The following is a 26,278-nucleotide window of genomic DNA, read 5'->3' on the forward strand; positions in this document are numbered from 1 at the left end:
AATTATTTCTGTGCAAAATATTAGTGGAGCTTATGGAGTGTGAAGCCTTTGAAAAACATGCACTTATTTTACACAGATTGTTTAATGGATAAGAAAAGATTCAGTTAAATCAAGTTCACTGGCAACTGAATTTACAATAATAAATTCCAAAAATAACAATAGCTATCAGAATTATTATTATTATTATTATTATTATTATTTTTGTTTTATAATCTTTATTTGTGCATAAAACAAAAAAGTGAAAAAACATAATAAAGAATAAAAATAGACATTAAAAATAACTAGTCATGGCAGTTCACGCGTAAATAGATGACCATTATATAAGAGTTGTCAAGAACCTCGTCTTGGCAGAATATTTTCTATGAGTGAGTGTCTCGACTAATTACTATAAAAGAAAGTCCATTTCCTGTTGAGAGAAATAATGATGTCACAGCACACAATAATGTCCATTTACTTATCCCTCATTTTCTCATCACATTCTGTTTTCTTGTTTAAGTAGTGCCCAAGCTAACTCTTATTCAACATTTGAATATATTTATATAGGATAATTATATCAACACTCACGTTCCCCTTTCTAGCAAAAATAAAATAAAAAAAGACTTATTTTTTTTGTTCTCTTCCTTTGCTTTCCATTATTAATGTAGGAGAGCTTGTTTGAACTGTTTTTGCCACGTCTTTTAGATGTACCACCCAAAATGTTGCTCTATTTTTAAGATGAGGTCATACCAGGGATTTACACAGAGACAGAATAAAAGTTCCTTCATTGCATATATATGCTCCGTTTAATATATGTTAATATATTATTTATCATTTAAAGGGACATAATACTCATATGCTAAATCACTTGAAACTGATGCAGTATAACTGTAAAAAGCTGACAGGAAAATATCACCTGAGAATCTCTATGTAAAAAAGGAAGATATTTTACCTCACAATCTCCTCAGCTCAGCAGAGTAAGTTCTGTGTAAAAAGTTATACTTCACCTGCTCCCAGCTGCAGGTAAAAATAAAAATAAAAATGAAGAAATGAACAGCAGCCAATCAGCATCAGCAGTGCTGAGGTCATGAACTCTTACTGTGATCTCATGAGATTTGACTTAACTCTCATGAGATTTCATAGTACCTTTACCTGATTGGTGAAATAGCATGAGAGTGCATGATGCTCATCCTTTCAGCTGTCCCAGGACAGACACACTAAAATGCTGCTTAGAAATCCTTTACAATGGGAGGTGGCTACTGAGGAACTTTTGAGGTAAAATATCTTTCTTTTTTACAGAGTTGTTCAGGAGATATTTTCTAGTCAGCTTTTTACAGCTATGCTGCATCACTTTCAAGTGTTTAAACATTTGGGTATTATGGCCCTTTAAGTTGCTGCCAGATAATGAGCACATTCTTAAAGATTCACTCCATTTAAAGGAACCATGAAGTCCTATTTTCACAATGTTGCATCTAAATGATATATGCAAAACACACATACACATAGTACCCCCACCATATATGAGGCATGTAATTGTCCGTCAATAATGCAGTGCAATTCCATGGGCAGACTGAGCCCCGAATGACCCCTATGACCCCCCTGAAACCACCACCTGTCTGCCTTGCCCCCACCTGGGCTCATAACCTCCAGGGAAAGGGCCCCAAACATCAAAGGCCAAAAACCCATACTCTAGGGCTACCACAGCCACAAACCAAAACCCTCCAGGGCCAGACACCACACTACAGGGCCACCAGAGCAACAGACCTCCTATTCAGGCACAGGGCCCTCACTGCAGGGACAGGGCACCCACTCTGTCCATACTTTTATGCTTAGCTACTGTTTAAATAGCACTCTTAGAAAGTATAATAGAAACTTAAATGTTAAATGTCCCTGTAATCAGTAAGTAGCTTGCATTTTTGTTGTTTTCCAAATGCATTTTCAAACCTATGTTTCCAATAAACCAGAAGTGCTTATTTTCTGCCTCAGCAACATGAATGCAGAATTGTAAGTCCTAGAATGTATAACAAAATGAAATAATGTTATCACAGTTGGGTCAGTCAGTAGCTAATTTGCTGCTCCACCTGTTCTTAATAATTTACACGCTAACATTCTGGACTATGAGGTACACTGGTAGGTGTACAATAATTCATGTTATTGAGTATAGATGTTCTGTAGTATTATCTAAGAAACATAATGTCATATCTATTAGGTGACCCTGCAACAAAAGCTACCAAATCACTAAGAGGTACAAATGTATATTAAAATACTGATGAGTGGGCATTTCAAACCAGGATCCAGCAGAGAAAATACAGATCTTTAGCATGTTCCTATAAAGTGGACCTGTCAACTTATAATTGATCTTTTTTTAAAAAAGACTTGAAGACTGAATAAACATTATAATAGCCATTATTTTCTAATAATATGCAGAATACAGTTGCCTCTGCAGGGATCTGTATGCGGTTTTTCATGGCTGTGTTATAATTGTGTGCACATAGTTTCTGATGTTTATGAAGTTTTGTGCAGGGGGGGGGGGGGTGAATTTACTTTACAAGAGCCAGAGTTGCAAAAAAAAAAAAAAAAGTTTTTTTTTTATTCCAATCCATTAAAATAGCTGCTGATAACTCATTTATCACAAATGTTCAGCACCATCATTCAAGTCTATTTTTTTTATGTTAAAGCACTTGTTGTTTAGTTTAATAAACACTTTTGTACGTACTAGAGCTGTGGAAACCTCTGAGCATCTGACACACCCAGATTCACACTGACCTCCCTCACTCCCTTCCCCCTCTTGTCCCATCCCCTCTCACTAACCCATGTCGCATTGTCTACCATTGTTTAACTTAGACTAATCATGATAATGTCTTAGGTACTGATACCTCGTGATAAGTTTATTGTTCAACGTAACTCTTTATTGCAATTGTGTATCATATTATAATCTTCAATAAAGAAAATGTAAAAAAAAAAAATTAAATTTTTTTTTTAAATTTTAAAACATAATTCAAAACAAACTTTTAAAGTCCAAAATTTGTACACAAGTTAATTTTAAATGAAATCAAGTGATTGGAAGTTTAAATATGTTAATTCTCAAATTACTACAAATTATTTTGTATTAATGGCACAGATGAAATGCCAATAATGATTAAGTGAAAAAAAAACTCCATTTAACCATATCAGAGTCTAGGGTTGCCACCTCGGCCATGTTTTCCTGGACACTTATGAGTTACACATGCTGCAGGGTGTGCAGACAGGAACATGCATTGTGCTGCTGCACAGCACAGAAATAGTGATACTGGACAGAATTATTCATGTTCCTCCCTGCACACCCTGCAGCATGTGTAACTCATAAGTGTCCAGGAAAACATGGCCGAGGTGGCAACACTATATCAGACACAGTTAGCAACAATATTGAATTAAAGGAACTTTAAAGGTAATTGAATGAAAATGCAAAATGAAAAACCCCCACACTTTTATTATTGATGTTGCCTTTTTTTTGTTATTTAATCTAAAAATTGAAAATTTTCCACTGCCTCCAGAGAGGCTGGAACGCATAATGTAGAATTTATAACCCTCACCCTACTACATGCTGCACAGTGCTTGGTTGGTATGTGTAGCTTATTTATTTATATTTACATTTCTCTTCACTGTTTTAGTATACTTTGTTGAAACTGCAATGCTCTATTTGGAGCTAGCAGATGATTGGTGCCTACACATGTAGGATTCTTTTCATTGGCTCACCTAATGTGTTCAGCTAGCTCCTAGTAGTGCATTGCTACTCCTGAGCCTACCTAGGTTTAGCCTTCAACAGGTGATACCAAGAGAATAAAGCAAATTTAATCATAGAAGTAAAATGGAAAGCTGTTTAAAATGACATGATCAATCTGAATCATGACAGTTTATTTTGAACTTCAATGTATTTTTAATATTTCCACAGATTTGGGCAGCTGATATCGCTGATCTATTTTGAGTTCCTATTAGTTGGATTGCAGTCAGCTAGGAGACTGAGAGGTCCCAGTCTATTTGTATGGCATCTGGAGGTGCTTTTCCTTGTGAGTAACTTATACTTCATCTAGACAGGATCACGCTATGCTGCGCCCCTCATATTCTTTTGTTTAATTAGAAACAATTTTCACTAACAACACTTGATCTGACCTCTGTTGCAGCTTTTTCTCCTTAAGGTCTAAGACAACTGTAATTTGATGGTATTCTGTATTTGCTGAGAAGTGCACAGTTTATTTGCTATATTACAAACATAGGTGATATTATTATTTAAGAAATAATCCTGATGCGTTTGCGTCTGTATCAGAGCACTCTACTATGTATTTTAACACCAACCTTACAAAGATTTAAGTTTCTCTCTGCAACATTTGGCCTGAATGACTGTGTGCCGTACAAAAGAATGAAACACATGGATAAAGCTGAAATCCCCTCATCATTTCTCTTATTAATGTCTGCTCCATTGTCCAGAAGAAGGTTAATGATATTGTCATGACTGTTAACCTAAAAAAAAAAAAGGAAAAAATAAAATAATATACCTAAATTGGACACAGCTTGCTATTTGCGTTATTTATTTATATTTTATGAACATTAGCACATTCAACCTAAATGTTTTTGAGATTACTTATAACCCATATAATGGGCCAGATTATGCGTGTAGCGCAAAATTGAGCTTTCGCAAGCATGATATTTGCGCTCAACTTGTAATACCAACCCACGCAAAAGTGCCTGGTATTTGAAGTCCAGCGCAATGCGAACGAAAGCTTGCATTTGCATTGCATGGAAGATTTGCATTGAATAGAGCGCGTTTCCATAGGCTCAAATGGGACCAGGTACACATCCTATTACCCAGCAAAATGCACAGCCCTGTGTGCTCAATAGCACTCGCAGGTAGCTGCACAGTCCCCAGAGCCCCAGACATTTAATCCCAGATAAGTCTGGGTGCAAAGCCCATAGGGAAAATTACAAAACAAATTAACACAGTGGAAGTCTGGCACTCACTTGAAAGTACACAGCTAATATTAAAAGCAAAAATTGAAGAGTTAGTTACCGCATCTAGCCAAATGGGTCAAGCCCAGGAACCACGTCAAGGTCTCTCCCATCCTGGGTCCCTATTGCAGCCACACAAATGCATGCTCTTAATCAAACAAACTGGGAACAAGTCAATGGTTCTCAAAGACTTATGTAATCTCCCTACAAAACACGGAAGTGGACTACACTCTCAGGGGTCGATTTATGAAGCAGAGGATGCTGCTTCTGACCCACTCTGCTTCAGTTCCGCTTGAAGCGGAAGTTAAGAAGCAGCGGTCCTAAGACCGCTGCTCCTTAACTCGTCCACCACCTCTGAGGTGGCGGACAGCAATCAGCCCGATCAAATATGATCAGGTTGATTGATAAACCCTGCTAGCGGCTGATTGGCCGCAAATCTGCAGGGGGCGGCATTGCACTAGAAGTTCACAAGAGCTGCTGGTGCAATGATAAATGCTGACAGTGTATGCTATCGGCATTTATCGATGTGCGGTGAACATGATACGCTACACTGTATCATGTCCATCCGCACAATATTAAATTGACCCCTCAAACTGAACTGGGTACACATCCTATGACTCAGCAAAATGCACAGCTCTGGGTTCTCAATAGCACTCACAGACAGCTGCACAGTCTCCAGAGCCCCAGGCAGTTAATCCCAGATAAATCTGGGTGCAAAGCCTATAGGGAAAATTACAAAACAAATTAACACAACACACAGAGGAAGTCTGGCACTTATTTGAAAGTACACAGCTAAAATTAAAAGTAAACGCATCTGGCCGAATGGGTCAAGCCCAGGAACCAAGTTAAGGTCTCTCCCATCCCGTGTCCTTAATACATCCAAACACTGCATGCTTTCAATTAAACAAACTGGTAACCACAGTGGACTGCACTCTCAAACTGGACCGGGTACACATCCTATGACATTAAAAAATCCAGTGAGTGCAAGCCATTTTGTGAAATATTCAGGACTTTTGCCTGCACCCTGGTTGCATTATATACAAAAATAAACCTAAAATAGTAGTTTCCCAAACATTTTATACTCGAGGGGGAACAAATTTTACAGTACACTGTCCCTTTGATGAACTGCATAAAGCACCTTGTACACCTGATAAAGCTAGCAATGTGCAGTTGCAACTTAACTTGAATCTGGAGCAGTGGAGGCTGTTTTTCTTGCTGCTATTTTTTCTCTTTGATCCTGTAAACCTTGCAGAAATTTTCTGAATAGCATTTGCATGAATTCAAATACATTTTAGAGGTGCACATGAATTTACATAAAAGGGAAAATATAAACAAATTCATATTAGTCAGTAGTCATCCCATAGTTTGGAGTTGAATGTATGTGCAAGTTTAAAGTGTCTTCATTGAAAATCTCCATTTGGCAGACTTAGTAGTATAGATGCATCTTACTTTAACCCCTTTGCCCAAAATGATGTATATTTACGCTGTGCGGTACTTTGGCTATCGTACCGCACAATGTATATATACGTCAGAGCTTCAGGAAGCTCCAGCAATCTCGGCTGTTAAGTTACAGCCGAGAGCTGGAGTTCCTGAGCTCCAGGCATCTGCCCACATATGGAACCTGAGTGTGACTGGTGCGTAGATGCCATATAGCTACATACGGTGACATTGTGTGTGTCACCGTCTGTAACGATCATCTGCTGGTGCCAGCGGGAGGTGTGGGAGGGAATCTGTGTGGTGTGTGGGAGGTCTAGCATCGGAGGGGGGAGGGAAGAGGGAGGCGGCAGAAGTGGGATGGCCCTAAACTAAAAAAATAAATAAAAGGAGAGGGAGGGAAGGGGCGTTACACTACAGAAAAAATGTGGGATGGGGGGTCCCTAACTAATGATCGTGGGAGGGGGGGAGTGGGGGACTACTAAACTACAGAAAATAGCAAATAAATTATAAATATATATATATATATATATATATATATACATACACATTTTATAGGTACTGGCAGACTGCTGCCAGTACCTAAGATGGTGGCACTACTAAGAGGGGGGGAGGGTTAGAGAGCTGTTTGGGAAGGATCAGGGAGTTTGGAGGGTAAGGGGGGGATCCCACACTGCAGAAAATATATAAAAAAATATTTAACTAAAAATAAATTGCCTTCAATTTCCATATTTGCAGACCGTCTGCCAGTACCTAAGATGGGGATTACCGGTGTGTGTGTGTGGGGGGAATCAGGGGTGGAGGGGTAATATTCTATACACAGGTAAAATTCTCTCCTGGGTTACTTACAGTTGCACTATGTAGGGCAGTATGTCCACAACTATCAGACACATCTACGTGTGCCAGATCATGCCTCAGAATCATGAAAACTGTTTCATAATCCCCCAGTCCAGCCATTTCAATAAACTTTTCAGCAAATTGCTCACGGGAGCCTCGTGGACCGAACTTCTGTCGAACAGCACTCATTATGGAACCGATACTCCACTCCAAATACTCCTGACTGTTCCTAGCAGAAGAAACCATATTTGGTTTTACATGGTTTATATGTTTTGCAAAATATAAAGTGATAAATGAGAAGAGAAAATAGACAACATATTGTTTATACTTGCAGATAACAGGAAGTAAACTGAGAAAGGATATATTCATCAAAGAAGGGTGTGGCATTGCACAGCTTGAGAACTATAGACATTTAACATACAGGGAAGGAGAGAGGATCAGACAAGCTTATACTATGTTAAGAAGGGAGAAAAATGTTTAATAAAGTGATACTGAGTATATACTCTGACAACAGATAGATAGATAGATAGATAGATAGATAGATAGATAGATAGATAGATAGATAGATAGATAGATGATAGATAGATGATAGATAGATGATAGATAGATAGATGATAGATATAGCTATATAGATAGATAGATAGATAGATATAGCTAGATTGATACATTTGGTTATTGGCAGTGCATATTCTGCATATTTTCATAGTAAAGCTGTACCATTTAGTACCATGTAAATTTCAATTTGAACAAGCTACTGTCGTGTGATGCTCACAGAGAACACATTGTTTATGGTATGCACAAGATGTACTGAAATGTAACTGACCTATGCTTGTAAACATGAAGATGAATTCCCTTCATCTCATCAGTGTCCTGCATCTCACAAGAAACAAGGTCCCCTAGGTGCCCTGGCTGGTCAATATCTTTATAGAAATGTGTATCAATTTCTGTACGTGCAGATGGAGTAATAGGTAAATGGTCTATGTCTGATGAGTAGAAGTAGATCTTTTCAGGCAGAGTGTAGCTGTCCTCTTGGAGCAGAATTTTGTAACTATATAAAAAAGGGTCTTCCCTTTGTCCCTTCTCTGAAGCTTGCCCATGTAAACCTTTATTTTTACATAACGTCTCATTTGATTGCTGATAAAACTCTGGGTAGCTAGAAATAGAGAACGAGCAACGAACAGAAGTACATAATTTAATGAGGTGATTCCTTAGCCAAATCCCAACATCCTGAGAGCCATCGTTATTTGTCTCAATGCCAGGCCCATAGCGAACATCTGACTTGTATAGGCCCTACAAAAAGGGAAAAACATATTACAGCATATTCACAATCAATGGAGGAGACATATGAAAGAAAAGTCTTTTGACAAAAAAATAAAAGTAGAAGGCTCAGAATGATGATTTTAATGGCTGAGAGATTGTAATGAACGATTTTAAGATCACTTCTTATAAGTGTTATTCTAAAACAAAAACACAATTTTATAAATGCAAAGGATTAAGACAATCAAAACACAAATACCTGAAATGTTCTGTTATCATTAAACATCATGGTCCCAAAGCCTTCTCTTCTGCTGAGATAAAAAGAGCCAAGAAACTTGGATCCATCTGGCCACGTGTAAATTCCTTTGCCATGGTGGTGATCATTATAAAATTCTCCACTATAGCTCTGTAATTGTAAAAAACAACAACAAAATACAACTTAAGTGAATAATCTTTGTTATCCAAAATTCTATTTGCAACGAAAATTTAGAATCTTTGTTGAAGAAGGCTCATAGGAGCTCAGGAATGTGCACGTCTTTAGCACTCTATGACTTCTGCAATAAAATGCAAAAGACACATGGATGGTCCTGAAGTTTACTCTGAAACAAAGATTCCAAGAGAATGTGGCTGCTCAAACTGCTTCACTGTTTAAGTAAAGAGCTGCAGAACTAATGGAGTAACACACAGGTTAGAGTAACCATAGGTAAATATAAAACTTTTATATTTATAGTTTAAACCTTTGTAAGTAAGATTATGTGATAATCTTATTCATTGCACAGCTTGCCGTATGTAGAGCAGGCTCTTTAGAGATCATATCTCTGTGGCAAGTTTAGGCATATTGTCTCTCTAGAAGCTCGTATTAGAGTACTGGACGAATAAATTGCATTAATGCGTGATAGTCAAACACTTGAAGAAAGGGACATGGATATGACTGAACAGGTTGTTCGTGTTGGTAATTTGTGATCCAGATACATTAAATAGAACAGTTTGCCTTCTTCCAGGGGCTTGTGTTAGCCATATTGCAGATAGTATTAATAAATTGTTGGAGGGATCTGGATCTGATCCAGCAGTCATGATGCACATAGTTACTAATGACAGAGTAAGAATGTTATGCAGTGTCCTAAAAATGACTTAAAGCAAGGACCTCCAATGTAGTATTTTCTGAGATATTACTGGTTCCATGTGCTAACCTAGTAAGGCAGAAGGAATTTACATTAGTCCATTTCTGGTTACAAATGTGGTGTAAAAATGAGGGGTTTGAGTTTTTAGAGCAATGGGCTGACATTTCAGTTTGGTACAATTTGTACAGTAAGGATGGATTGCATCTGAAGGACATAGATGCAGGTGTGTTGGGGGTGAGGATGGTTGCATGTTTAGAGAATCTTGTAAACTAGGGAAGGAGGCGAGAGTCAGTCAAAACAGTCTATATGGAACTGATAGATTAGTCTGTCGGGCTGCAACAACTAATCGGTAAGTTTGATCATAAAAATAGTTGGCAACAAATCTCATTATCAATTAGGTGGTCAGCGATTAGTTGGTCAGTTGCACAGCACGAGCTGCTTTCATCTGATGATTTACTGCAACTAATATTGTGCAAAAAAAATTTAATTTATTTATTTTTTTAATCTTTTTTCTATCCGATTAATCAGACAATAATCATCCGATTAATCGGATAGAAAAAACATAAATACATAAAAATGTTTGCAAAATACCATGTGCAGGAGTTCATCAGATTGAAGCAGCTGGTGCTGTGCAATTAACCAACTAATCGCTGACCACCTAATTGATAATGAGATTCTTTGACAACTATTTTTATGATCAATCTTACCGATTAGTTGTTGCAGCTCTAAATACATCTGGAATATCTCAAAGCATGGATGATGGAAGGATACACTTAGAAAATGGCACATCACAAAAGTAGATTTTTAAATACAGTCCAAGATACAGTAGCTTTGTGTCCCAATTAATAGAGGAGCCAACTAGAAATAAAGCTATACTAGATTTAGTGCTATCAAATACAGAAATATTATCAAACACAGAAGTAAAAGAACACGTAAGTAACAGTGATCATAAAATGGTCACGTGAAAAAACAGTGTTTCATGGGTTCAACCAAGACTTTTAATTTAAAAAAAGCAAACTTCAATGCTTTAAGAAAATCAATAAATTACATTAAGTAGGAGAAAGTAGTCTCAAACAAAAACACAGGATCAATAGCGAGTATTTAAAATGTTGCTAAATTAATATACATATCAACACATACCACAAGGTTACAAAAGTAATAAATCCAAGTCAATGTGGCTAAATACAAATATTGTAAAGGGACAGTAAACACCAGAATTTTTGTTGTTTTAAAAGATAGATAATCCCTTAATTACTCATTCCCCAGTTTTGCATAACCAACACAGTTATAATAATACACGTTACCTCTGTAATTACCTCAGCAGACTCCCCCCTTATTTCAGTTCTTTTGACAGACTTGCATTTTAGCCAATCAGAGCTTTCTCCATGGTAAATTCATGTGCATGAGCCCAATGTTATCTATATAAAACACATGAACTAATACCCTCTAGTGGTGAAAAACTATCAAAATGCATTTAGATTAGAGGTGGCCTTCAAGGTCTAAGAAATTAGCATATGAACCTCCTAGGGTTAGCTTTCAACTAAGAATACCAAGAGAACAAAGCAAAATTGGTGATAAAAGTAAATTGGAAAGTTGTTTAAAATTACATGCCCTATTTGAATCATGAAAGATTTTTTGGACTTGACTGTTCCTTTAAGAGGAATTAGGAAAAAAAGGAGTAGGACATTGAAATTAATCAAAGAAAATAGTACAGATTCATCATGTCAAATATCTAAGGAATTGAAAATGAAAGATTATTTGCAAAGCATTACAAGACAAACCCTAAATGTTTTTTAACTATACATATGGATATATGTATATATATATATATCTCAAATCTAAAAAGAAAAATATAGGTACATTAAAATGAGAAGGATAGCATAATTAACAGTGACCCGGGGAAGGCTGGGGTGCAAAATTATTCCTTTAATTCTGTATATACAAGGGAGGACATACAAGCCCATACCAATAACTGGGTTATCTCTTGATGATATGAAGAAAAACTGGATAATATTAAGGTGAAAAAAACTGGTCAAGATGTAACACATCCAAGAGTAATTAGGGGACAGGAGCATTGTCATAGCCAAACATCTACTCATAATTTGTCAAGACTACTCAGGACTGGTGTAAAGCTGATGTGATGCCACTTTTTAAAAAGCGAAGCAGGTCTGATCCAGGAAGTTATAGACCTGTAAGCCTGACATTAGTAGTGGTGAAGATACTGGAAGGAATCAAAGGAATTATGTTCAAGAGTATATTTGTTAAAACAAGGTTATGAGTTCAAATCAACATGGTTTTATAAAAAATAGATTATGCTAAACTAATCCAATTAGATTCTATGTGAAAGTAAGCAAGAATATAGATAAAGGTGAATCAGTTCTTTAAGAAAGGCTTTTGATACAGTGGCAATGCCAAATGAGAAATTATCGTACAAAATAAGGGACTGGGAATTGCTGATGTTAGCTCATGAATAAATAACTGGATAACTGATTTCTCAATGGCTCTATGGTTACTATGTGCTGCTGTCTCCTCTGTAAATGTGGCTGCATGCAACATGTTTTTTGTCTATCCAAACCATTAATAGCTATCGATTTCCTGGGACGGTTCCGGTAGGAGGAGCTAGCTGCAAGGTAGCTCGGCATCTTCACTTCAGATGCGTACACCTGTGATCACCCAGACAACACGCCAATGCTTAGGCCCGGGAAGAATACCGTGTTGGCGGCTAGGTCCCTCTATCTTAGGAGGGAGTCTGAATGTATCCAGAACTGGCTAAAGTATTAATGGCTCAAAGTATGTGAGCCCGTACACAGACTGCCTGTTATCACTACAGAACCATCCCCAGGGCAGCTGACCTCTCTGTGTTTGAGGAGAATAAGAATCTGGCAGGTATATCTGAGAAGGGATGCCCATTGAATGAAGCAGAGCGGCTGACTTGCTGAAAACAGCCTCCTGTGAATACAGTCACTGAAGAGCATCAAAATTAAAGGCAAGGACGGAGACCCTGCAGTGCCTGAATTGAGTATTGACCGCTGGTGTTTGAAGATCCAGGCCCCAGCAGCCCCCAGAAAAGGCTAGGAGCAAGGACCCTGAACCTGTGCAAAATGACTGGAGTCAAAATTGCAAGTATTACAGCTGGGGCTACCGTTTTAAGTTAACTCTCCTCTACCCATCTGCAGTATAAAACCTGGCGATATAAAGATTATGGCTTTTTGTCTTTTCTGTTCTTTTTCCCTCTAAGCTGACTATTTTTGTATCTGCTTAAAATTACGGATCTCATTGTTGTACACAGTTATCTAATCCATATAACCTGCATTGAGACAAGGCTTTAATGTGGTGGCTTAGTAAAAATTAATTCTAAGTGCAGAATTCAACAAGGAAAATTACTTTATTAAAGCCAGAAAATCATGTTAAAATGTGATATATTATCCTTTGTTTTTTGAACTGCACCAAAAACTTTTATACAACAGTGTCAGGATGCCAGGAATCAGACTGAGACGAGAAGTGCAAAAATAATCACACCTTTATTGATAGCAAAAAATAATAAAAAGTCCACAAGTCAAATAACAAGCCAGGAATCAAACCCTGCGCTGGTAGTCAGACGTGCTGAGTCAGGAGCCAAAGCGAATAGTCAGACGAGCTGAGTCAGGAGCCAAAGCGAGTAGTCAGACGAGCCGGAATCAGGAACAAGAAGAACAGCAGAGTCAGGAACAAGACAGGGATCAGGAACCAGGACGTCAGGTAATACACAGGAGCTCTCACAAACAGGTCTGAGACAACGCAAGGACAAAGCATACTGAACAGAGGCCCTTTATATAATAAGTGATGACATCACAATTCTGAGACTGCATCCTGTCTCACACGGATGATGTACACCGATCTGGCCATAAAAGGTATGCACCAGAGTCAGCAAGAGAGTTGAGTAAAATGGCTGTCAGCAGCACATGGCAAACAAAGCAAGGAAAAACCCTGACAAACAGTAAAAGATATGCTTATGGGATTTGCTATTTTGGATGTGGTTTCTATGATTTCTTCTTCATTCTCAGATTATATTCTTGGACATGACTGTCTTCTATTATCTATGCTAAAAAATATGCCTCAGAGGGACCAATCAAACCGGATTTGTGGTCCTAAGAAAGAAAAATATATGCTGTTATACTGGGAAAATATTTTGGTGTCTGGAGACATCTTTCTCTCCTGAATCAGAGCTCCTCTGAAGTTTTTCCTGTTTTTCTTTTGCCTGATATGTTATCAGCAAAATTACTTTAAAGGGCCAGTAAACCTAAAAAATAATGTTATATAATTCTGCACATAGTGCAGAATTATATAACATTATATTAGCGTTAGCTTTATAGAACATAATATTCCCTGTGAATTTTTATTAAAAAAAAAGACTGTTTTTCAGACCCGCTCTCTGTGCTCTTCTGAGCGGGTCTGTTTTTATCACAGAGCGCATCTGGCCAGCTGTCTAGTCACAGCCCGGCCCGACCGCGCCATTACACTCAGTGCAGCTCACTCTCGCTGTCAGACAGTGTAATGGCGCGCTCGGGCCGGGCTGTGACTAGACAGCTGGCCAGATGCGCTCTGTGATAAAAACAGACCCGCTCAGAAGAGCACAGAGAGCGGGTCTGAAAAACAGTCTTTTTTTTTAATAAAAATTCACAGGGAATATTATGTTCTATAAAGCTAACGCTAATATAATGTTATATAATTCTGCACTATGTGCAGAATTATATAACATTATTTTTTAGGTTTACTGGCCCTTTAATTTCTGTTAAACTGTAAAGTGTTCATTGTATATTTTGCTAATAGATGGTATTAAGAGGGCATAGTTAAAGTGAAAGTAAAGTTGATAATATCACTATATACGGTTATATAAATCAATTATAAATAACATAACTTTCATTCATCATTTTTTTCGTATTTATTTCTAACATGATTTTTTTACCACAATATCTGCCAGATTTTTTCTCTATTTCTCTGCCCGCATTAATTTTTTTCCCCCTTTAGTTGTGACGAATGAGAGATATTGTAATCTCATTGGTCCCCCATGGGCGTCTCTATATGCCCCCATTTTGCAATGCGCATGCGGCTATCCACAAATGTCATCCATCATCAGATGCGTGTTCATGATAGCCGCATGCACATTCGATTTATCAAAGGAAATTCATTATACTTCATTGTAACAGCGATCGGAACATTTATTTTTGCGCATGCGCAAACTATTGGGCTCACAAGAGTGCGCACGGATAAGGACGTATAGAGAGGGTGGGACCGCTCTTACCTCTAACACTTCTAAAACCGGAAGCTAGCAGGGGGCGGAGGAATCTAGCAAACCAAATCAAAAAATTAAAAAAATCTTGAATATAGGGACATTTTGAGGAAAAAATTAGTTAGTGACTATAATGTATCTTAGTAGTAGAATCCATTACGTTCTTTATGTATATGAAAATTGACATTCACTTTAAAGTGAAAGTAAAGTTGTTCCCTTTCGAACACATTCATTTTTTCTACTACCTTAGTATATTAAGATCGCTAACTTTATTTTCATAAATTTATCAATAATTAGAAGTTTTATAAAAAATCTCTCATCCTCTACTTCTTATATTTCTGTGTTCTGACGTATACAGCGGTCCCAACCCGCTCTATACATAGCTCCAAAGCGCATTCACAATGACTATTTGTATTGCGCATGCGCTAATCCGGTACGGCTCCATCTACTGTGCATGCGCTTCTTGTCAAAACCGTTTGTGCATAGAGAAACGGGAGCGCGCTCCTGATATCTTAGTGTATGGCCTTGTATTGCGCATGCGCAAATCACCTACGGCTCCGTCTACTGCACATGCGCTTCTCGGCGAAACTGTTTGTGCCCAGAGAAACAGGAGCGCGCTCCTGATATATTACTGTCTGGCCAAACATTTGCGCATGCATAGATTAATAAGTAGGCGGGTGACGTGGTTTCACGGCCGCCTAGTGGACAGATTTTCAATTGGCTTTTGAAAAAACATGACCCGGAGTGAAAAAAAACCCAGAATTTATGCTTACCTGATAAATTACTTTCTCCAACGGTGTGTCCGGTCCACGGTTTCATCCTTACTTGTGGGATATTCTCCTCCCTTACAGGGAATGGCAAGGAGAGCACACAGCAAGAGCTGTCCATATAGCTCCCCCTCTGGCTCCGCCCCCCAGTCATTCGACCGACGGTTAGGAGAAAAAGGAGAAACTATAGGGTGCCGTGGTGACTGTAGTGTATAAAGAAAAAGAGAAATTTTTCAAACCTGATTAAAAAACCAGGGCGGGCCGTGGACCGGACACACCGTTGGAGAAAGTAATTTATCAGGTAAGCATAAATTCTGTTTTCTCCAACATTGGTGTGTCCGGTCCACGGTTTCATCCTTACTTGTGGGAACCAATACCAAAGCTTTAGGACACGGATGAAGGGAGGGAGCAAATCAGGTTACCTAAACGGAAGGCACCACGGCTTGCAAAACCATTCTCCCAAAAACAGCCTCCGAAGAAGCATAAGTATCGAATTTGTAAAATTTGGCAAAAGTGTGCAGAGAAGACCAAGTCGCTGCCTTACATATCTGATCAACAGAAGCCTCGATCTTGAAAGCCCATGTGGAAGCCACAGCTCTAGTGGAGTGAGCTGTGACTCGTTCAGGAGGCTGCCGTCCGGCAGTCTCATTAGCCAATCGGATAATGCTTTTCAGCCAGAAAGAAAGAGGTAGCCGTAGCTTTTTGTCCTCTCCTCTTACCAGAGTAAACGACAAACAAAGATGAGGTTTGTCTAAAATCCTTAGTTGCTTCTAAATAGAACTTTAAAGCACGAACTACATCTAAATTGTGTAACAAACGTTCCTTCTTTGAAACTGGATTCGGACACAGAGAAGGAACAACTATTTCCTGGTTAATATTCCTGTTGGAAACAACCTTCGGAAGAAAACCAGGCTTAGTACGCAAAACGACCTTATCTGAATGGAACACCAGATAGGGTGTATGACACTGCAAAGCAGATAATTCTGAAACTCTTCTTGCAGAAGAAATAGCAACCAAAAACAGAACTTTCCAAGATAGTAACTTGATATCTATGGAATGTAAGGGTTCAAACGGAACCCCTTGAAGAACTGAAAGAACTAAATTTAGACTCCAAGGAGGAGTCAAGGGTCTGTAAACAGGCTTGATTCTGACCAAAGCCTGTACAAAAGCTTGTACATCTGGCACAGCTGCCAGTCGTTTGTGTAACAAGACAGATAAAGCAGAAATCTGTCCTTTTAGAGAACTTGCTGACAATCCCTTATCCAAACCTTCTTGGAGAAAGGAGAGGATCTTAGGAATTTTAATCTTACTCCAGGAGAATCCCTTGGATTCACACCAACAGATATATCTTTATTTATATTATTTATATTTTATGGTAAATCTTTCTAGTCACAGGTTTTCTGGCTTGGACCAGAGTATCTATCACTGAATCTGAAAACCCACGCTTGGATAAAATCAAACGTTCAATTTCCAAGCAGTCAGCTGCAGAGAAACTAGATTTGGATGTTCGAATGGACCTTGTACTAGAAGATCCTGTCTCAAAGGTAGCTTCCATGGTGGAGCCGATGACATATTCACCAGGTCTGCATACCAAGTCCTGCGCAGCCACGCAGGAGCTATCAGAATCACTGAGACCTTCTCCTGTTTGATCTTGGCTACAAGCCTGGGAAGGAGAGGGAACGGTGGAAACGCATAAGCTAGGTTGAACGACCAAGGCGCCACTAATGCATCCACTAGAGTCGCCTTGGGATCCCTGGATCTGGACCCGTAGCAAGGAACCTTGAAGTTCTGACGGGACGCCATCAGATCCATGTCTGGAATGCCCCATAATTGAGTCAACTGTGCAAACACCTCCGGGTGGAGTTCCCACTCCCCCGGATGGAAAGTCTGACGACTCAGATAATCCGCCTCCCAGTTGTCTACTCCTGGGATGTGGATTGCAGATAGGTGGCAGGAGTGATCCTCCGCCCATTTGATGATTTTGGATACCTCTCTCATCGCCAAGGAACTCCTTGTTCCCCCCTGATGGTTGATGTAAGCTACAGTCGTTATGTTGTCTGATTGGAATCTTATGAATCCGGCCTTCGCTAGTTGAGGCCAAGCCCGGAGAGCATTGAATATCGCTCTCAGTTCCAGGATGTTGATCGGGAGAAGAGACTCTTCCTGAGACCATAAACCCTGAGCTTTCAGGGAATCCTAGACCGCGCCCCAGCCTAATAGACTGGCGTCGGTCGTGACAATGACCCACTCTGGTCTGCGGAAACTCATTCCCTGAGACAGGTGATCCTGGGACAACCACCAACGGAGTGAGTCTCTGGTCATCTGGTCTACTTGAATCTTTGGAGACAAGTCTGTATAGTCCCCATTCCACTGCTTGAGCATGCACAGTTGTAATGGTCTTAGATGAATTCGAGCAAAAGGAACTATGTCCATTGCTGCGACCATCAACCCTACTACTTCCATGCACTGAGCTATGGAAGGCTGCAGAATAGAGAGAAGAACTTGACAAGCGTTTAGAAGCTTTGACTTACTGACTTCTGTCAAGAAGATCTTCATTTCTAAAGAATCTATTATTGTTCCCAAAAAGGGAACTCTTGTCGACGGAGACAGGGAACTCTTTTCTACGTTCACCTTCCACCCGTGAGATCTGAGAAAGGCTAGAACAATGTCTGTATGAGCCTTTGCCTTGGAAAGAGACGACGCTTGAATTAGAATGTCGTCCAGATAAGGTGCCACTGCAATGCCCCTTGGTCTTAGAACCGCTAGAAGGGACCCGAGCACCTTTGTGAAAATTCTGGGAGCAGTGGCTAGTCCGAATGGGAGAGCCACGAACTGATAATGTTTGTCCAGAAAGGCGAACCTTTGATCTTTGTGGATAGGAATATGTAGATACGCATCCTTTAAATCCACGGTAGTCATATATTGACCCTCCTGGATTGTAGGTAAAATTGTTCGAATGGTTTCCATTTTGAACGATGGAAATCTGAGAAATTTGTTTAGAATTTTTAAATCCAGAATTGGTCTGAAAGTTCCCTCTTTTTTGGGAACTACAAACAGATTTGAGTAAAACCCCTGACCTTGTTCCCCAGTTGGAACTGGGTGTATCACTCCCATCTTTAACAGGTCTTCTACACAATGTAAGAATGCCTGTCTCTTTATTTGGTTTGAAGATAAGTGAGAAATGTGGAACCTTCCCCTTGGGGGTAGTTCCTTGAATTCTAGAAGATAACCCTGAGAGACTATTTCTAGTGCCCAGGGATCCTGAACATCTCTTGCCCAAGCCTGAGCAAAGAGAGAGAGTCTGCCCCCTACTAGATCCGGTCCCGGATCGGGGGCTACCCCTTCATGCTGTTTTGGTAGCAGCAGCAGGCTTCTTGGCCTGTTTACCCTTGTTCCAGCCTTGCATTGATTTCCAAGCTGGTTTAGTCTGGGAAGCGTTACCCTCTTGTCTAGAGGTTGCAGAGTTGGAAGCCGGTCCGTTCCTGAAATTGCGAAAGGAACGAAAATTGGACTTATTCTTAGCCTTGAAAGGCCTATCTTGTGGGAGGGCATGGCCCTTTCCCCCAGTGATGTCTGAAATAATTTCTTTCAATTCTGGCCCAAAAAGGGTCTTACCTTTGAAAGGGATATTAAGCAATTTTGTCTTGGAAGATACATCCGCCGACCAAGACTTTAGCCAGAGCGCTCTACGCGCCACAATTGCAAACCCTGAATTTTTTGCCGCTAATCTCGCTAACTGCAAAGCGGCGTCTAAAATAAAGGAATTAGCTAACTTAAGTGCGTGAATTCTGTCCATGACCTCCTCATATGGAGTCTCCCTACTGAGCGACTTTTCCAGTTCCTCGAACCAGAACCACGCCGCTGTAGTGACAGGAATAATGCACGAAATAGGTTGAAGGAGGTAACCTTGCTGTACAAAAATCTTTTTTAAGCAAACCCTCCAATTTTTTATCCATAGGATCTTTGAAAGCACAATTGTCCTCAATGGGAATGGTCGTGCGTTTGGCTAGTGTAGAAACCGCCCCCTCGACCTTAGGGACTGTTTGCCATGTGTCCTTCCTGGGGTCGACCATGGGGAACAATTTCTTAAATATAGGAGGAGGGACAAAAGGTATGCCTGGCTTCTCCCACTCCTTATTCACTATGTCCGCCACCCTTTAAGGTATCGGAAAGGCATCAGGGTGCACCGGGACCTCTAGGAACTTGTCCATCTTGCACAATTTTTCTGGGATGACCAGATTGTCACAATCATCCAGAGTAGATAGCACCTCCTTAAGTAATGCGCGGAGATGCTCTAATTTAAATTTAAATGTCACAGCATCAGGTTCTGCCTGCTGAGAAATTCTTCCTGTATCAGAAATTTCTCCATCTGATAAACCCTCCCTCACTGCCACTTCAGACTGGTGTGAGGGTATGACAGATAAATTATCATCAGCACCCTCCTGCTCTACAGTGTTTAAAACTGAGCAATCGCGCTTTCTCTGAAATGCTGGCATTTTGGATAAAATATTAGCTATGGAGTTATCCATTACTGCCGTCAATTGTTGCATAGTAACAAGCATTGGCGCGCTAGAAGTACTAGGGGTCGCCTGCGCGGGCATAACTGGTATAGACACAGAAGGAGAGGATGCAGAACTATCCCTACTTCCTTCATCTGAGGAATCATCCTGGGCAACCTTACTAAATGTGACAGTACTGTCCTTACTTTGTTTGGACGCCATGGCACAATTATCACATACATTTGAAGGGGGAACCACCTTGGCCTCCATACATACAGAACATGATCTATCTGAAGGTACAGACATGTTAAACAGGCTTAAACTGGTTAATAAAGCACAAAAAACGTTTTTAAACAAAACCGTTACTGTCTCTTTAAATGTTAAACAGGGCACACTTTATTACTGAATATGTGAAAAACTATGAAGGAATTATCCAATCTTTACCAAATTTTCACCACAGTGTCTTAATGCATCCAAAGTATTGTACCCCAATTTTCAAGCTGTTAACCCTTAAAATGCGGAAACCGGAGCCGTTTGCAATTTAACCCCACTACAGTCCCAGCCACAGCCTTTGTTGCGACTTCACCTATCCCAGGGGGGTATACGATACCAATTCAAGCCTTCTAGGAACGTTTTCAGTGGATACCAGACCCTCTCACATGCAGCTGCATGCACTGCACTCAAAAGAAACTGCGCAATAATGGCGCGTAAATGAGGCTCTGCCTACTACAGTGAAAGGCCCTTCCTGACTGGGAAGGTGTCTTAACTAGTGCCTGGCGATAAAAACGTTCCCCAAATAATAAAAAGTGTGAAATCCACTTCAAACTTTAAATAATAACTTAAATAAACAATCGATTTAGCCCTTAAGAGTGTCCACCAGTTAATAGCCCATAATAAGCCCTTTATTCTTTCTGAGTCTAAGAAAATGGCTTACCGATCCCCATGAGGGAAAATGACAGCCTTCCAGCATTACACAGTCTTGTTAGAAAAATGGCTAGTCATACCTTGAGCAGAAAAGTCTGCAAACTGTTCCCCCCAACTGAAGTTCTCTGGGCTCAACAGTCCTGCGTGGGAACAGCAATTGATTTTAGTTACTGCTGCTAAAATCATACTCCTCTTTTAAACAGAACTCTTCATCTCTTTCTGTTTCAGAGTAAATAGTACATACCAGTACTATTTCAAAATAACAAACTCTTGATAGAAGAAATAAAAAACTACAACTAACACCACAAACTCCTCACCATCCCCGTGGAGATGCTACTTGTTCAGAGCGGCAAGGAGAATGACTGGGGGGCGGAGCCAGAGGGGGAGCTATATGGACAGCTCTTGCTGTGTGCTCTCCTTGCCATTCCCTGTAAGGGAGGAGAATATCCCACAAGTAAGGATGAAACCGTGGACCGGACACACCAATGTTGGAGAAAAAAAGATTTACGGGTTGAATTTGGATAGTCTAAAAAGTTTTGTAATTAAGGCGATAACTTTGATTCCAGCTAAATTAAAAAAAAACGATGAATGAAAGTCATATTATTTATGCCCAAAGACTGCTACTGAGGATCGCAAACCAGGTAACTTTACTTTCACTTTAAAGGGAAATAACACCCACATTTTTCCTTTCATGATTTAGAAAGAGCATGCAATTTTAAACAACTTTCTAATTTTCTTATATTATCTAATTTGCTTCAGTCTCTTGATATCCTTTGCTGAAAAGCATATCTAGATTGGCTCAGGGGCTGCTGATTGGTGGCTGCACATAGATGCCTCGTATGATTGGCTCACCCATGTGCACTGCTATTTCTTCAACAAACGATATCTAAATACTGAAGAAAATTAGATAAGAGAAGTAAATTGGAATGTTGTTTAAAATTGTATTCTCAATCTGAATCATGAAAGTAAAATTTGGGGTTTAGTGTCCCTTTAAGGTTAATACAGAAGGCAGAATTTAGCAAAAAAATACTATTATTAAAGTTTCACAATTACTTAGGAGTTTTTTGCATATCCTTTTATGCCTGAATTGCAGTTGTTAGCCACATTATTTAATTTCCAGTTACACATACATAGGTGAAGTGTGGAAGTGTTATCTCTTGGAAAACATATATATGTCTTACATATCTATGGAGGGTCCATGGTGAATGTCTTTATAATGCTTCTTAGTCATTTTGATTTTCCTGCAGTTTAAGATAACTGATACATGTTGCAAGTTAGGAGAAGACATTCTGATATTTGATAGATAGTAATTAATCACAGCTGATACAGGCTTCCATGGAGATCAGGGTTTGAAAATTAAATCAATGAGCACTTATTAAAAATTATTTTTATTATTTTTTTGCATTTCATGGAGTTCCCCATATATCACTCAAAAAAAAAATAATAACTATTGATTCCCTGATTGGTTACCTTTCTTATTTTTTCTACACTATATGTATCCAGTGGCAAGTCACCAGAGAGCATTATGTGGTTAGTCCCAGAGGGCATTCTAACTACTGTTACACTCTGGACCATATTTTGTTTATAAGACTGGTGCAAAACCTATACTCTCCTATTTTCACAAGTTTTGCTCTCAAATTTGTAGTCTACATAATGGCAGAATATGCCTCAATGCACTGCAGTCTCACTGCTCACCTAATTTTCTGACCAGTTCTGCACCCAATGTACAACTCCAGTCTACATTCTCTAACAGTGTCTGTGATGCAGGAAATAAAAGCTTACCTACTCTTTTTTTCCCACACACAAAACCATTTGTTTTCGCTTTTCAATTTGCATTTCATATAGTAAGTACATTTCTCCTTGACTTTATTTATGTTCATTTGCTTACCATGTGCAACATAATGCTGGGAAACGTTCTAAATGGTGTGCATTAAGCTAGAATAGACAGTAAACACCTTGTAATTATAAGACCTATCTGTTATCTTGCTATAGAATAACATATCAGCCAGGGCAACACATTTAAAAAACAAATCAACATCGTTATAATTACAAATGTTATTCGATAACCAAACTCCACCAATCATTTGCTTCAAGGCTAGACATGGAGGCCCATTTATCAAGCTCCGTATGGGGCTTGTGGGCCCATGTTTCTGGCGAGTCTGAAAGACCGCTGCTCCATAACCCTGTCCGCCTGCTCTGAGCAGGTGGACAGGAAACGCCACAATTCAACCTGATCGAGTACGATCGGGTTGATTGACACCTCCCTGCTGGCGGCCGATTGGCCGCGAGTCTGCAGGGGGTGGGATTGCACCAGCAGCTCTTGTGAGCTGCTGGTGCAATGCTAAATACGGAGAGCGTATTGCTCTCCGCATTCAGCAAGGTCTTGCGGACCTGATCCGCACTGTCGGATCAGGTCCGCAAGACCTTTGATAAATAGGCCTCATGGTCATTATGTGAGATTATATATATATAGTAGGGTTAGCCTTGATAAGTCTGCAGTGTGCATTTTATGAGAATTGGAAAAGCCACAATTTGTATAGCTAAATTACATGAAAGAGGGGCAAAATCTTTTTTTTTTTTTTTAAGTTGTTTATTTATAGCCAGTAGTGTATATTACATATTACAAACAAGAATGTGTCACAATATCAAACAATATCAAACAATATCAAACAATATTGTAAAACAATATCAAACTTGTTTTGCGCCACGCAGGGCCAATGATATAGTTCTATAAAGAAAACAAAGTATGTCAGGACACCATTCTCTTGTTGTACTCCGTACCCATTCAAAATTTAAACGAAAAATAGAGTACATGTCAAAACCAAAAGAAACATTATAGATTATTTAACATTCTAATACTCCTGTTTATACCTGAAAATCCTATGTTCTTTATACACACTACTATTTTCATAACAAAAATTTTTTTAAACATACACCCACTCATACCACACCACACTCGTAACAACAGGAAAGAAAGAAAAAAAAAACAAAACAAAAAAAAACACGTATACCTAACTTAATTGGCTCCTTCCCTGACCTCTCCCCACTGGTAGGGTAACCTCTCCTCTGCTATCAGATTTAAGAAGGATACTAAATTCTTAAGAGGGGAAATAAATTGCCTTTGTTTATCTAGCGGCCATTGCTGAAGTACCTTTAACCATTTGTTAAAATACTTCCTAAGCTTTGTCTCCTTTCTTAAATTATGGTCATAGATTTCTGCTCTCATCTGACAATACATTAGCTTAATAAATTCCCCTAACACAGGGGGTCTTTTTCCTATCCAGTTCCTAACTATCAGATTTCGAGCTGCCATTATACCAGTATTAACTAACTGACTCTCACCTGGTTCTAAGCGACCTTGATACAAGAAAAAGATTATAGATGGGGTAAATTCAATCCGTGACCCAGTATATTTATTTAACCAATAATTTACCTTCGCCCAGAATTGTCTAATTTTGGGACATGACCATAAACAATGCAATAGGTCTGCTCTCCCTGCACTGCACTTATAGCAAGAGGTATTCAGATTTGTAGTAGCCCATTTATTTAATCTATCCGGTGTTAAGTAGTAATTGTTAATAATTCTCCAATGCGTCTCCCTCCAACTAGTTACTGTCGTCACTGAGGTACTTAAACTAATACTTTTCATTACGTCTTCTTCCTTCACATTGGGAACATATTTTTGCATCTTCTGTGTGATTACCTTGATATGATTAGAGCCTAGCCTGTCAAATAGGATGTTATACCAATATCTTAATGATCTAATACCTGCTTTATACAAGGTAAGTCCCGCCTCCATCTCTTGTAGGTCCCAACCTGACTCACTCGAATGGTCACTCGAAAGAGGGGCAAAATCATTGATGAACGTATATTGCAAAGTTTACTACACATAACTAAACATTTTATTTATTTTGTTTTTTTTCTTCAGTTATGAATTCTGGGTTCCATGGGGTAGGATGAATTTCTATCACATAATCAATTTAAACGTGTGCATGAATACAGTTCAGGTTTTACCCTGGGAAACTGCTTTGCTTAAATAAACCCAGGAAGGTTCATAGAACCTCTGGGGCATGCACATGTTTTTAGGACTCTATAGCAACAACATATGTGGCAATGTTATACATTGTTTCAAACACTAATACCCTAGAGTTCTAAAAAAACGTGCATGCTCCTGTGTCTACCTAGTTTGATCAGGAACTGTTATTAAACATTTCCAAGTAACACTGACATTCTGATAAAACTTAAACATTTATTAAACTAAAATTGTATGTAAGTTTTGAGAACAAAGTCCTGGATTTCAGTCAATTTTTATTCATGAAATCGAGAAAATATTGTATAGCAGATCAGGTTTTTGTTGTTGTTTTGATTGTTTTTAAAGCAATTCCAATCAAAAAAAGAATTGCTGTTTGAATCAGAAAAATATTTGCAACAATTCTAATTATATACGTGAAGAATGAATGAAAAACGATAAGAACCAGGGAAATTGCAGAACTTTCACAGACTTTCAATGAAGCTAAAGATAAGCTGTTGAAGTGGAAATTAAATATGAAAGCCAATTAATTCACTATTGTTGATGGCTGCCTAATATCTTTGGTTGCAGCATTCTTAACCATTCAGAATCAAATGATGTGTGCAATTAATAGTTTCATATAATTTTGAGTCATTTTAATATGAACATATGTACACATCAAAACGATACATCTGAATCTTAAATGAACATTTAGATGATCATATTTCATTTGTGTAACAAGGTGCAAAATCTAAATGTTTGAATAGATTTTTAACTTCTTGATTAAAAAATAGTTTAACAGCATGTTTAAGAACTTTAACACTGAAAAATAGCCATGCAAACAGATGAGAAATGCCACTTATAAAAGGAAAAATGTGTTTTCAACAGGCCAAAGGTGTTAAATTTGAAAAGTCCAAAAATCCTTTGAAAACTATTTTCTTCATAATTGGAAATATCATTGTCAACCAGTCCTCATGCAAGGTATGGAGGGAGTTTTCCTCGCACAAGTGTACAGAAAAAGTTTAAGAAGGTCACTCAAAACATTTCCAATGGGTTTGAATTTGAAAACCCCATGAAACATCACGATGCATTTTGCATAAGAATTTTGATTGACTGGAATGGGAGCCACAATAAGAAAAATTGAAAAACCTGGTCAAAGTCTTTCCCATTTGCCAACAAACAAATCACACAAAAATGTTATA

General features: G+C 38.9%; 1 protein-coding gene across 1 annotated transcript in view; it reads right to left on the minus strand.

Moving 5' to 3' along the window:
- The window catches only part of ANKMY1 (ankyrin repeat and MYND domain containing 1), a gene marked incomplete at its 5' end in the record, with an annotated part of 176,442 nt that overhangs the window by 138,336 nt on the left and 11,828 nt on the right, over positions 1-26,278 (minus strand). The window contains 4 exons of the mRNA XM_053711515.1: positions 4,309-4,473; positions 7,243-7,459; positions 8,054-8,520; positions 8,747-8,893. Coding sequence (XP_053567490.1) covers positions 4,309-4,473; positions 7,243-7,459; positions 8,054-8,520; positions 8,747-8,893 — 996 coding nt within the window. The remainder of the gene's footprint in view (positions 1-4,308; positions 4,474-7,242; positions 7,460-8,053; positions 8,521-8,746; positions 8,894-26,278) is intronic.

The sequence above is a fragment of the Bombina bombina genome, chromosome 4, assembly GCF_027579735.1.
Source record: "Bombina bombina isolate aBomBom1 chromosome 4, aBomBom1.pri, whole genome shotgun sequence".
Lineage (NCBI taxonomy): Eukaryota > Metazoa > Chordata > Amphibia > Anura > Bombinatoridae > Bombina > Bombina bombina.